Source organism: Ornithodoros turicata, chromosome 3 (genome assembly GCF_037126465.1).
Source record: "Ornithodoros turicata isolate Travis chromosome 3, ASM3712646v1, whole genome shotgun sequence".
NCBI lineage: Eukaryota > Metazoa > Arthropoda > Arachnida > Ixodida > Argasidae > Ornithodoros > Ornithodoros turicata.
In genome coordinates this window covers 58,055,746-58,069,941 of record NC_088203.1, presented here as the reverse complement: position 1 = coordinate 58,069,941, position 14,196 = coordinate 58,055,746, and the positions used below count along the sequence as shown (strand labels likewise).

Genomic DNA, 14,196 nt, shown 5'->3' with positions numbered 1-14,196 from the left:
CTGGCGCCCTTTAGCAGAAATAAAGGGAGAGGGCGTTTCGACATTTCCATTCCAGTCGGAGGGGTGTTCGCTGTGGTGTGCCGGACAGTGCCCAATCAAGCTGGCGTTATCAACGCTGCGCCTGTTTGTGTTTTGGGCGGGCGACTGTGTCTGAGATAATGCGGAGAATCGATGTCATGGCACGCGCCTGGAAACAGGTTGGCGCATGGGCACGCGTCATCCGAAACACTCATTGTGTGATCGAATGAAATCAATAACTTCTCTCGTTGAAGTTGAAATAATTAACGATGGTAATCGCGAAGCCATCGTAATGAGCTTTTTAAATAATAACAAAACAATGCTTTCATGGTGTAGCATCTCGCGTTTCTCGGAAGAACAGCCAATTAGTACACACAAATATTTGTGTGCATGCTGGCGCACAGTGCAGGGAGTCACCGTGAAGGTTTTCTATTATTGGTGTAGTGAATGATCAGAGATAGACAAATTCACCATGACCTTTGTCCTCACTTCAGTTTCCGTCAGCAGAGGTTCGTCCATACCTCGACTGCACGTTCCCCAAATTTGCCTCTCCTACCTTTCGTAAATCGCATTTTTTTGTCCCACATCAATCATTTTTCTGAAAATTTTCCTCATCTGGATCACTTCACCTTCATTTTAATTTTGGAAGTTTAGGAGAGGTGAGAGACGACTGGTTCGGACGTGTTACCTGGCGCTCGCCATCGGGATATCATCGATTCTTCGCAGTCGCTCAGACGGGGTAGCCCAAAACAAACGAGCGCAGCGTTGATAACGCCAGCCTGATTGCGCACTCTTCGGCACGCCATAGCGAACACCCCTCCGACTAGAATGGAAATGTCAAAACCTCCTCGCCCTTTATTTCTACTAGACGCCGCTAGGGTGGCTGCCCCCTTGCTCTGCTAGTCGAAGCGGCGTTCCATTTCCAACTCTGCTTCGAGCTGTAGCTCTTTACGTAACGTCTCATGCGAGGAAACCAGTAGCTACGCTGTAGGAGTTCCACTGTTTTATCAAGGGCGAAGTGTCCTGCTTCGTCGTGGTATTTGCGTACTATTTGCCAGCGTGCTCGTGCTGGGACAACCCATTACAGCGTGTCTTTTGTTCCGTCTTGTAGCCTTCGGAACACACTTCCGTTTTTGAGTAAAAAGTCCTGCTTTACTCTCTTCGCTTCCTTTGTTCGGTCTGCACTAGCCAAGCTGTCCTTTATCTTCTGGATGTACGGATCTGAACGTTGCGCCACTGCCACTCAGTTGTGACAGCTGCCGCTAGCATTTCTACAGTGTCCACTACTTCTATTTATTCGGGTTCTCCCACGGGAGCCCTGCTTAGCGCGTCTACGTGGCCCATCCTTTCGCCTGGCTTGTGCTCGATCTCGAAGCGGTACTCTTGAAGTCGAAGATACCATCTACCAATCCGGGGAACGATATGTTTCTTCGAGAAAACCGTTCGAAGAGAATTACAGTCAGTGACCACCGTGAAGTCCAACCCAAGCAGGTAAGGGCGTAGCTTTTCCACAGTCCATAAGACAGCCAATGCCTCCAGTTCGTACGAGTGATACCTTTCCTCGTCACGTGTCGTTCGGCGGCTGACATACATAACCGGGTGGAGGAGATCGTCTGATTGTTCCTGCAGAAGCACACCTGCAAGGCCGTGACACCTGAGGGAGACAAGTCAGTCCTTTCTCTGTAGTCCGTGTAGGGATCAGTAGGCCGTCCATGTAAGCCATAACTATCGTGTGTCTCAGTGGACCAAGTACGGCATTGACCATTCTTTGAAGGACAGCTACTGCGTTGACGAGACCGAAGGGCATTCTGGTAAATTCGTAATGCCCGTCTGGAGTTACAAATGCTGTCTTCGACCGACTCGACTCCGTTAGCGGCACTTGATAATAGCCCGATGCCAGGTCTAACGTGGTGAAATACTTTTTGTCGTGCTATCTGTCCAGCTGGTCGTCAATCAGTGGAAGGGTTTCTTTTTTGTGATACGGTTGAGCACACGAAAATCTACACACAATCGTTTTTAACCTGCTTTCTTTGTCACCAGCAGAATAGGGCTTGCGAAGTCAGAGTTCGACTCTTTTACGATGCCGGCTTCCTCCAGTTCTCGTACGATACCTCGAACCACTTCCCTTTCCGAGTAAGCGATACGGTAAGGACGGTACTTGACGACGCTGTCATCGATGAGGTCGATCTGCATTTCTGTGAGCGCCGTCCAACCAATTTCAGACATTGACTGTGCAAAACAGTCCCGGTAGTCGTTTAAAAGTTTAGCGAGTTCTTGTGCTTGGGCAGGTGTTACAAATGTGCCTACGTTTATTTCGGAAGCCTTGATCTCACTACTATGGCCCTCGTTGTTGGACAGCACCTCGACCACCGTTGGCGTATCCTCTGGCTTACACCACTGTGCTCTTACCACTCTGTCGTCCTCTTGAATGGAAAGTTCGTGCTCGCATACATTTGCCACCGGCAGAAGGTACTCCTGTTGTTCAGTCTCGCGAAGCACGCAACTAAGGATGCGGTGCTCGTAAACTCGACCAGCTCGATAAGGAGCATCAACGTAGACGTCACCCATGTTCTCCCCTTTGGTGCACAGTATGACAAGTCCGACGTAGTTCGGAGGAATAACCGTTTTCTTCTTCGCCCAAAGGCTGACATGTCGTGGCGCAAGAGTGAGTATTTTAGTATCCTGCAGGGTGCCACCTTCGTCCAGGTGCGCGTGTTCTTCGAAGATCCGCAGCATGTTACCCCTGCGTATGACTGTGACGTGTGGTTGCTCTGTGAAGGGTTGTCCGATCAACAGTGGAACTACTTGGGCATTGTCTGGGACGACGTAGACGTCCACCGTTGCTGTGGCTTCATCGGCTTTCAGTTCCAGTCGCGCTTTACCGATGGGAATTATTTTGCCAGAGCCGTAGCCGTGGATTTCAAATGGAGCTGAGAGATCGCCTTACTGAACCGATAATTCGTCTGCGTTAGTCTTGCGAAGCGTGACGCACTGGCTGTCCATGTCAACAAATGCCTCGACTTCTTTACCGTCCAGGAGAGCCGTCATGAAATACTTCGAGTTCGCTGTAGATGGGTAGAAATCCAGCGAACCCTTCTCCTTCGCCCAGAAGAAGAACAGTCTCTGTTCGAAATATCGGCGGCTTGTGTCCTGAGGCAACTCCCTTCCTTCGAGTTCGCTGGCCCTTCCGCTGTGACCACGTTTTGTGCAAGCACAACTGCCGACTTTGGCGTTGCCGAACCCTTGGCTTTGTCTTGACAACAGTCTTTAGTCTCATGCCCTGTTCGTTTGCATTTGTCGCAGCGTGGCTTCCTCTGTGGCTGTGGACATGCTGCTGAAAGATGTCCGTATTCGGAGCAATTGAAGCAGAGGGGTTCTCCTTTGTCGTTGTACTTTGGCTTTCCTTTTCCTTTGGATGATGCGGTTTGACCGGTGCTCTGTTTCGCACTCTTACTGGAGTCTTGGCCACCCGCGGAACGCGAGTGCTTGACGATGTTGACCAATAATTGACCAATAATTTCAGGCAACGAAGGAGTTCCTGAGGATTTGCAAATTCACGCACACTTAGCAATCGAACTGCGTTTTCGTCGTTGAGGCCAGTGATAATATACTCGATGCAAGCGGGATCGTCCAGCCCGCACCTTCTGGCCTTGGCGAGTTTGTCGTAGAAGTAGATCTCGATGGCTTCGTCCCGTTTTCTTTTTCGGGCCTCCATTTCCCGCAGTAGCTGTTGAAAACTTGCACTTGATGGAAACGCTTCTCGAAGCTTGCTTTTCCACACTACCCATGTATATTGCGTTGTTGTGAGCCCATCATACCAGCTTCTCGCAACTCCTTCCAACTTCGAAAGCGCAAAGCAAGAAGTTTGTTTATCATTCCAGCCGTAAGCCGCCGCGAGTCCGTCTACCTTGTTGATCCACGCTTCCACCGTCGACTGAGTGTTCGTAGCAGGATCATATGTCGGTACAAGGTTCGCGCTCGCTGAAGCGAGGTACCCGACCGGTGATGACTCATCGCTGGCAATAGTACGTTGCGGTGGCCGTGGTGATTCGTAGAGTTGTCGAGCCCCGTCCATAGCTTCTCTAACCGCTGCTTGCACTGCGGCTTGTATAAGTGACTGAATATCAAAAACGTCTGCGTTGTTGCCGTTGTTGGGTGCTCTTGTCCCAGCATCAACGTTGCTGTGGTGTCCGATGCGAGTCGTGCCGTGAAGCCCACTTGACGGTGTTGCCTCGCTGTCCGCGCTCTGTTCTCCATTCGTGTGGCTGCTAACGACTTGTACGTTGTCGTCGGCTACGTTCGCCAGGTTTTGGTCAACAGTAGTGCTGGATCCTATCGGCGTCCCGTCCATCGTTCGCGGAGCGTCCACGTTACGTGATGCACGGCGCGTGAGCATACTTTGCAATCCAACCCAATCAAAGCCCACCTTGTTCTGATGATGAAAATGGCGAGTCGATCCCACTTCTGATTTCTGCAGGCTTCAAACGAGTTGGATTTATTTCTCTTGCATTACACACACATATATGAGTTGATTAACTTAGAGTATGCGTAGAGCGTTGCTGCGCGTGATCATCCTCTGTCCGTTGCACCTGGAGAAGTGTATGCTCTCTCTCTCCCTGTAACATGGTTGCCAACCTATAAGCTTGAAACCGAAACTAAGCGTGAAACCGAAACTAAGTCTTGTATTTTGCCTATACTACTGTGTCACTCACAGCGAAGGAGATGCAGAACGTGCGCTATCGATGTGGAAGAGCCTCAACAATCATGTGTGTAACATTCATGAGGGCCATGAAGGACCATATCCACGCTGTCTGCACCCTGTCCTGGAGGTTGTGAACTTCCTCGTGGAGCGCCGTGTTCATGAACACACCCTGATTTTCAAGTGACTGGAGGGCTAGCCGTATAACCACGTCGGTCAAGCACTCCGACGCCGTCGTGACACAGCCCTCCGGCTCCTTTTCGACAGCTGCTGGCACGTTGCGGCAGCAGACGTCCTCGCGCCGTGTTTGCATTGATCGGCACACTCCACATGTGCACCTGTTGCAGAGATCAATGCAATGTCATAAACTACCGCAACTATGGTCAACTTACCAATCATCCGAGCTGTCCCGCCGCTTTCGCTTGGCTGCCACATGGCTACCGGCGACGCCAGTTAAGCTTGTGCCTGGCGTCATATAAGGCGTATCGCCATACGGCGTACAATTAATTATTTTGCACCTTTGCAGAGTTCGTATTTCCCATTCAGATAGTGGCATCAAGTGCCGATATTCCGCAGGCACTTCGAAATCCTCCATCGTTCACGACAGAGAGAAAGCAAGGAAAACGAAAAGGAAGAAAACCGGGCAGAACTGACCCAGATGGAAGCGCTGAAGAGCGGTCGCCGCTTTCTACTTTTATTACGTCAGGAATGACGTTTTTTCCTTCTCATCCTCGTTTGACCCGGAGGAGCGAGTCGAGTGGGAACGCGCGCGGCGATGTTCAAGCGCCTTTTTTTCTATGAAAAATATCGCGTACAGTGAAAATTTCTGTGTTAATCATCAAGTTAAGTTACCTACTTTCACAAGACCTTCGGAACTGAATTTTTTTAGATGGCTTTCTGAGCTCCTTTAAGCGCGAATACTCAGGCTTCATACGGATTGAAGCGAAAAGGGTTCAAGGGAAACGTTTATGGGTACGTCGACACTCCGACGAAGACGAAAGACGTTTGCGCTTAGCGTGCGAACGTGAGGCGCGCTTTTGCTTTCAGTTCAGTTCGGTTTTCTGCCTCGGACGGATATGCATTCATATGTGGTCAACTACATATTAATTGGTGAGCAGAAGGTGATAACACTCATCGCCTTGCAGCATCCACTGCCCTCCGTGCGCCTTGACACTGCTACCATGGCTGAACCCTTCGAAGGCGACCTCTCTAGCGCTCCTGTTCCATCAGCCTGCATTGCTGCCATGCCTGCTCGATTTCCAGTCTTTTGGCCGAGCGATCCCGTAGTCTGGTTTGTTCAAGTGGAAGCGCAATTTACTGCCCAGCGTGTCGTCGGCCAAGACTCCCGATACAACGCTGCTGTTTCTGCCATTCCTCCATTCATTACTATGGAACCCCCTTCTGCTCCACCGTCCAGCGGAACAGCCCTGCACTACTCTAATGAGTGAACTGATGAAGCGCACTAAAGCTTCCCAGCGCCGTCGCCTACAGCTACTCCCTTGCCTACTCGTCTACTACAGCGTCGCCTACGCAATTGTTAACTGCTGAAGACCTTGGCGACCGGAAACCGCTCAACTACTTCGGCAGATCTAGCATCTCATAGGAGATAAACCTGCGATTGACGAAGCTTTTCTTCGGGAACTACTCCTGCATCGCCTCCCCAACCCGGTATGGATGAGTCTGGCTTCAGCTGGGGATATTCCTTCGGCAAACTTCGCCCACATGGGGCCGACAATATTATGGACGTCTCTTCCCCCCTGGTATCAAGTGTTGCCCAGCCGCATACCTCGCAGACTAATCACCTACGCGCTGAGGTTTCTTGTCTCACCGACTGCTGCAGTATCTTGCCGTTACTCATCGCCCCTAGAGATCACTCCCTCGTATCTCACGATCCCCATCAGCATAGAGACATTCGTCTCATGCTAACGACTCCGGCCTGTGCTGTTACCCCCACAAGTACGGCTTGCGCGCCAGGCGCTGTACTTCCTTCTCCTCGTTTTCCAACAGCAACAGGGGAAACTGCCCGGCCCTGCATTAACGGAGGCGAATGCTACAGGGGCCAACGACTACCGCCGAGTATTATTTCTGCGCGATCGCACCACCGGCGTCTGATTCCTCATTGGCACTGGTGCAGAAGACAGTGGGCTCCCCGGGACACGCAAGGACTGCCGCTCCCTTCCCGCACGGCACTTGCACGCCGTCAACCATAGTTGCATCTCCTATGTCAGCGGTTTCTCAACGCTCAATATCTGCTTCCGATGTAGGTTCATATGGATTTTCCTCCTAGCGGATGTGTCCTACGCTCTCCTGGGATCGCAAACTTAGGTATCCTAATCGACATGCGCCGCAAGCGACTTGTTGCCAGGGCAATGTCTGCACTACTCCATCTCTCAATCTTAGGCTCTAAGACAAAACGGCAGAAATTTCTACCCATCTCGGCAGAGCTGCATTGCAACCACATATCGACTCAAAGCAAGTTTACCTTTTGAGTATAACTGCATACTAGAAACAAACTACTGGAGATAAACTGCCGTTCTACCAGCTTGGGTAGGAAATTCTACCCTTTTTTGTTTCTTGAAGCATACGTGAGAGAGAGGAGCAAGGGACAGGGACGCCGGCGTTTATACCCGCGGAGGAGAAAGCGCGCATGGATCAGCCGGAAATGGTAGAAGTGCTGTCGTTCTACCAGCGTGGGTAGGAAAATCCACCTTTTTTTTCTCTTAAAACGTACGTGAGAGCAGGAACAGGGACGCCGCCGGTCCCCCCTCCATCTCACAGGCCTCAGGCTCCCCTTGACAGCTGTTGACATATTCTCCCGCTGGCCTGAAGCCACCACTATGCCAGACAGCATCGCCCAGACTGTCATTTCAACGTTCCTTGCATCGTGTATCTCTCGTTTCGGCTTGCCGCGAAGTGTCACAGCTGACCGCGGACGTCAATTTGAATCCGCGCTTTTCAAACGCTTTCTGTCTACCTTCGGCATCGCACACCTTCGAACTACCGCCTAACACACGTCTGCAAGTGATATGGTGGAGCGCATGCATCGCCAGCTGAAGGCCGCCCTTACTGCACACACATGGAGACTGACTTGTCTTCGGAATAATTCTACTCCAAATCATTATTTACCATCTGAGAGTATAACGCCTCACGAGAGGTACAAGATATTTGAGTCATGAATATTTTATTAGAACAGCAGAAGAATGTGCGTCACTGACGTACCTGCAACGAAAGTGGCGATGATCAATGCAAAACGCATCTTGACTCCTCTGATGTTTCTGGAACAACCCTCAAAGGAATATCTGATGAAGAACAAAAGGATCCCTGGAAGAGAAAATAATGTCCAATATTGTAATGATAAACGTGAGTTCATACCGCTTCAAATGGTAGTCTAGATAGTTATAATCTCAGAGTTGATCGTGAGGACTGTGTGGGTGATGTATTACAAAGTTCGCGAAAGAAGACTATCTGCAAATCTGAATACGAGCGCTGCTACTTCAATGCTCGGTCTACGGCACTAAAATTTGTGAAGCCGGGCAAAACAGGACCAAGCTTCGACATTTCGCATGTGCTTCCGCCATAACTCGTTTGCTACCATGTGGTACACTTATATTGCTTCTTTTACTTCGGAATTGTCGCCACCCCAGATTATGCAGGGTACATATGAGAGATGGTGAATTGTATACATGTGAACGTGCTTTCCAAAGGGCGAGCCTCTCAATAGATTTAGCGCATGAAATAGGCGGCGCGAATTCCGAGGCTCGTCCTGCTATGACATGTCGGCCAGTGTGCAACACGTCACGTGCTTGTGAAAACCAATCGACCATGTCGACCTGTTGGCCAATCGACTTCTCGACCCTCTTACGACAGGGCTGAATGTTCAAGTGTGTTTAAGGGTTTGTATCTCGAGTACTACTATGCCGTAGAAAAAAATATTTCTTTGTGGCTACTGTGCCATCCAGCAGAACGCAATGCTGCATTCACAAACGATAACGAACGAGCGATTTCGACACGTGACAGCGTGAGAATGTCATTGTTCTTGCTCTCGCATCTCGCTCGAGTATTCCCAAAGTAGCGGCCCATACAGCGAGAGCGTGAAATCACCATCTCGCTGCTATCTACGGCCTTTTGATATTTTCGCTCTCGCTTCCAATATGGTGGAGTTAAATTTTTTTTTTTATTGGGTGTTAGCGCCGCGAAGCAACTGTGGCTATGAGCGACGTACAGATGTGAACAGACGGAGAGAGGATAGCAGGAAGGAGTGGGGGACAGGGGGGTTAGTATGCGTCCTGGGCCGACTTAAGGGGAACTGTGCCGACATTCGTCTGAAAAGTCTTCGGAAAACCCAGGGAAAACCTCAGACAGCACAGCCGGCGGTAGGATTCGAACCCACCACCTCCCAGTCATCAGCGCGACCTTGGTTACCACCAACGAGCGGACACCTTAGCCCACTCGGCCATGCCGCTGGTGGTGGAGTTAATAAACAAAGGAAAACGAAGACATCAGCGCATACTGGCACATGGAAATATAAAAGAACTTGTCATTGTGATAATTTGGACTGTACAATATGAAGCACAAGAACTAAGGCTATTTTGAATGCGTCGGGCTATTTCAAACAAATAAATGTGTAAAGAAATTCGCTAAAGAGTCCGCTAGGGGACCTAATGTCCATGCAAATAATTACAGAGCTGGCCGATGCTCCGTGAGTGCAGAACCGGTGATAAAGAGTTAGGGAACTTGAAAAATGCATGAAAAACGTAAGCAATGCCTTAGTGAAGATGCGTGTGGTGTGCGAGGTTACAAGGACCAGTGCAAAAGACACGAACCTGTCGTGGTAGAACACAGAAATCCGCGCAAAAATTTGTGCGATTTGAAGATGCACTGAACATAGACAATTCTTCCTACATGATTCCGTTTGTGTCTGTGTCTCATCTTGCACAAATTTTAAAATACCTATAATGGCATTATGCGAGAGGAGTTAAAGGGACCGAAAAGGGGTGGGTGGGTGAAAAATAACTCCCATATTTTTGCCCACTGTCGTGCACAACGTCGTTGTTTGATAACACACACAAAGCGTTACTTCTCAATTCAGCATATTTTTTACGTATAAAGATTTTGAAGATTGCCGGAACATGGACGGCGCTGCCAACAAACGGCGAAAAAGAGCAACTCGGGTTTCGGGTTCAGGGCTCCCAGGGATTGGTCAACCCTTACTACGTGAGAGTTAATTTTGTAGAGAACAAAGTTGACGCACATTATCTTACAGCTAAACGCCATTTTAAAAATGACACTCACTTCCATAGTTTCTACATTGATAAAGCCTTAATAAAGCATTCAGCTACTTCGCCGCTACGAGCTACGATCCGCCGCGCCATCTGCAAGGCCGTCTGTGTGTTTCGCGATGTCTACTTCGTGGGTGGTCGTGTTGGTCGCGCGAAGCAGGAAATGGAAGAGAATGACATGTCTATGGCTGCTGTATCACGTATTAGAGAGACCTACATATGCCTGGTGTAGTTTTGGTGTTCGGGGATGGGGAAAATCATCTTCATTGATCTTCGACGACGAGCGTCTTCTAGCACAAGATTCCTCAGGACAGTGCGCGAAAACGAATGTGGTTCGAAGCACTCGGCTATTAGATACACAGTCGTGTCCTGTGTGCTGAGCTCATTTCCCTGCCGATGACTACGAAGATGCCGTAGAAGGCGAATGGCGAAGACGTCCGAAGCAAACTGCCGTTCAGTAACCAGTGATTTTGCTTCAACGAGGTGACGGGTTCAACACAACGTCTTAGCTATGCACAGGTGTCACACATGTATAAATTATAATATAGCGATGACGTATTCCATTTAACTTATGTTATCCTACTTGTCCCGTGCTGAACATTGTTAACATCAACAAATTTAATTTTAGGGGCCGTCCGGTGTTGAAGTGGCGCAAGACTGCTTCGTGTGTGTGTGATCCAGCCACTCAAGTTGACATGGCAGAAATAGCTGAAAACAGGTATGCAAAGTCCACAGATGGAAGCACTAGATCTTTTACGTGTTGCAGACTTTGTGACGTTTTGGGGTTTTTTGGACAGGTGCAGAATATTAGTATGACGTCAACAGCAGGAGAAGAAACCGATAAGAGCTACTATATTCTTTGAAGGGTAGGGGAATACTTCCTGTTGAGGTAGACTAAGAAACGCTAATTAATTTCCTAGAGCTGCATCATCTACACTTTAACTCCCAGTGAAACAGCGGAAGTTGACTGTCTTTGAAGCCCCACTACTGGAATTTTTCAAAGTGTGTCACAGCTGCAGTGAGCCATGCAAGGTTACCACATCATATTGGTCCTTAATTTACAGAGTTCCCCTATCTCGGACACAACTGTCATTTCTCTTTATTGCCTTCCCGATCCTACCTTCTCAGAGGTTAATGTGGTCCTCCATGCATTGCATTGGCACTGCCTTTTTCTACTCATGGTTTCAGTTTCTTGTTGTGTTGAATAAATCTTCAATTGAGAGTTGGCAGCCATCACGCTTGCCTACTGTGTTTGTCCCTCATCTATATTGATGTGCTATAACGGTATAGCACATCAACATGCCAACAACAACCAAACAACCTTGCCTAGTCCCAGTTTTGGATGGAAACTACATGTGGTACCATCCACATATATAAAGTTTTAGTCAACGGAGATTTGCTGTTTTTGTACAACCTTCATTGTATATTTCTTTTGTCTCACTTAGCACACGTGAAGAAAAGTTCTCATCTTCATCAAGATGTCATTGTTGGATCTATCTGCAGCATTATTGTTCCTGTAATCTTTTCATCAACACAGAATACAAAAGTGCACCAATGGCAAAATATAACTTTCTTGTTAAAAGGGAAAGACAAAACTGTTTATACTCCTCTTGTTTATTTTGTTGCAGGTTTTACAACTCTATCAAGCATGTCAGAACATCACAGGGCAGGAAGTTCTGCTCTGTTTCCTAAATCCCTGGACAATAGGGAAAGAAGGCTATAGTTTGAGTTGTGACGAAATGTTGCTTCTGCTCTTACATTATATATCAATTAAATGTTACGATGCGTTTGTTGTGTATACGGAAGCCACTTTCAATTTGCAGGGTTGTCAAAAGTACTTTACAAAAGTACATCTGAATTACAGTAACAGAGAACCTACCTAATAAATTATTTAGCCATTCGGAGTATTATTGCCCACGCCAATGCTCCATGGTTAACTTTAAACCCAGATTAAGGGTTGCAATACTTGAAGTCAGCCCTTAAGTCCTTCTTTACGAATGTTAGTTGGTGATATGATAATGAATCAATTACAAATACTTCTTTTAGCAAAACAGAGTTAACTGTTAGAGTTAACTGCTAAATCCCAATCTCTGTTCAAATATTAATTGGCATTTGGAAATCTGGTCAATAAGAAGTATATTAAAAGGTTATGAACACAGTTCAGCTGAGTGACACAGACGAAAATTATCTTATTTACTCGTCATATATACAAGACAGTAGTATAATCTTCAAATAGAGATATGCCCCCAGGTTACTTAACCCTCTAGGAACAAACTAATAATTATAATATGCTGTGACGACAGTGAGAAAAACTTGCAGCAAGCAAGAAATGAAAATTTGCTGACATCAACATATACAGATGAAAGATGTTGAATATGTCTCATGTTCTCATGTTCAATACATGCATTTCTAAAAGTCCGCACACTGATGGGGAAAGTGTCCCTAAATGCACGACGCACGCAGGAAGAATAGTTTGTATTGTACTTTCTTAGAGCACCCCATATACTGCTTGTGAATAGCCGACAGGTGATATGACGGAATTTCCTGCAGAAATAAGGGTTTTCCGTCCAGTTTTCCGTTCAAGTAGCGCGTAAAGACCACACGGCGCTTCCTCGTATGTTGCCATGCTCTTCAGTTTCTCGGATGTATGTAAAGGACACTTGCAGTACTTCGGTGTCCAGGCACAGTATTTTTGGAAATGTTCGTCAGTTGTGATGCAATTGTCTCTGCTTTTCACACGCATTATCTACCTCTCGGCAGCAAAAACACCGGTCCGTGGTATCCATCGGTTCGCATTTCCCACATGAACACCTGCACGACGAAAAAACAGCGCTTGTTTCGGCGTACGCAAGTGTTTCTCCCTGACACATGTAAATTTCACAAACCAGTCCGTCTTCACGGCGCGGTGAGATACTGGTGAGGACGAATATGTGACTCCGGCAAATCTCTGGACGAGGAATCTTCTGCTGCGAAGAACACACTTTCCAGCACGCTATCGCACGAACACAAGTTGTGTGAGTGCTAGTTCTCGAATGCGGAATTCCAGCGCACTCATGTTCAAGAAGTTCGACATTCTCGACGTAGAAAGTGGTCGCAAATGCTAAGGCTATTTTCGTTTTCGCCGGATTAGCGACCGGAAGCGCGCGTATTACATGCGTCCTCGACAGATGGCGCGGGGTGGCGCAATTGTTGACAGACTGCTCGGTTTCCTACTAGGTCCCTGGACATGCAATCATGGAAAATTCGATTACACAAAATCTACAGCGACTTCAGCGAAGGTCTTTGATATTTGAACTTTTGAAGGTTCAAGCTTTTGGCTGAACATAAAGTTTCGATAGGTTTTTATACACATTTCGGTCTCTTTAAAGGAATTACACGCATTTTTTATAATCGGCCTCGGTGGCTCACTCGGTAGCGTGTCTGGCTGCTGATCCCAAAATCGCGGGTTCAAACCCAGCCGGGGACGATGGCAGCTTGGTGGGATGGTGGAAGACGCGCCGTCTTCCGCGAGGGACGTTAGATACGGTGTGCCGTGTGTTGAGCTTTCAGCGCACATTGAAGAACACAAAAATGGGCAAACTTAATTCACAGACCCGAGCACTGTTGCCTCGCTCACGTTCATAGATGTCTCGCGACGTAAACCCCCAATTATGATAGCGTTTTGGACAACATGTCGAATACTCTTTTGCTCCTCGCGACTACATGTTTGGAAACAGAGGCGCTAGACGCGGTGTTGCTAAGCGATAGCCAGAGGTCCTCACACTCGCCTCGCTTTCCGGAGCTCGCTGTAAAACTCGCTCGTTTGCGGTAGTAGCATAATGCAGTTCAATGCCCATTTCAAAAATGGGCCCTGCAGTATGCAAGCCGCCTACTTGGAAACATTTGAAAACAACTTCTAGGAGCGATAACATCGAACGTTTTTCTTTTTAATCATTATTATAGTTCTTACAAAAATCTACGAGAGCAGCACATATGTTCTTTTTGCAGTTGAGTTATATGACCAGGCGGACAACCTCTCCAAGAAAGTACGTAAAGAAAAGATGACTAATTACCTAAAATTTATTATTTCCCCTGTAATTAGGGAATTTCGAGAAAAGTGAGACCGTAGAATCGGATACAAACCTCATTGAAAGTCACTCCGCGTCTAAAAATCCTGAAACGTGCGCTGCATCCTACGTGCGCTGAAATTTCCATGTCCGA

The 14,196-nt window shown here is 47.8% G+C and overlaps 2 protein-coding genes across 4 annotated transcripts in view; both read right to left on the bottom strand.

Annotated features, from left to right (window-relative positions):
* LOC135388500 (uncharacterized) overlaps positions 1-8,035 on the bottom strand; it is a 32,676-nt gene extending 24,641 nt beyond the window's left edge. The window contains exon 1 of the mRNA XM_064618082.1: positions 7,937-8,035. Coding sequence (XP_064474152.1) covers positions 7,937-7,973 — 37 coding nt within the window. The 5' untranslated portion in view covers positions 7,974-8,035. The remainder of the gene's footprint in view (positions 1-7,936) is intronic.
* On the bottom strand, positions 920-7,920 carry LOC135388501 (uncharacterized). Of its 3 annotated transcripts, none has more exons than XM_064618083.1 (3): positions 5,110-7,920; positions 4,731-5,055; positions 920-4,634 (listed from the first exon to the last, which is right to left on the bottom strand). In XM_064618083.1, the coding sequence occupies exon 3, from the start codon at positions 4,412-4,414 to the stop codon at positions 3,044-3,046; it is 1,371 nt and encodes a 456-aa protein (XP_064474153.1). In that variant the 5' UTR covers positions 4,415-4,634; positions 4,731-5,055; positions 5,110-7,920; the 3' UTR covers positions 920-3,043. The 3 variants fall into 2 exon arrangements, with proteins under 3 accessions (XP_064474153.1, XP_064474155.1, XP_064474154.1); XM_064618084.1 differs by having other exon boundaries at positions 920-5,055.
* Positions 8,036-14,196: the final 6,161 nt, after the last annotated feature.

Bases quoted from the DNA above. Each gene is read 5' to 3' on its own strand.
- LOC135388501 (XM_064618084.1), bottom strand. From the start codon at position 4,414: ATGCTCACGCGCCGTGCATCACGTAACGTGGACGCTCCGCGAACGATG.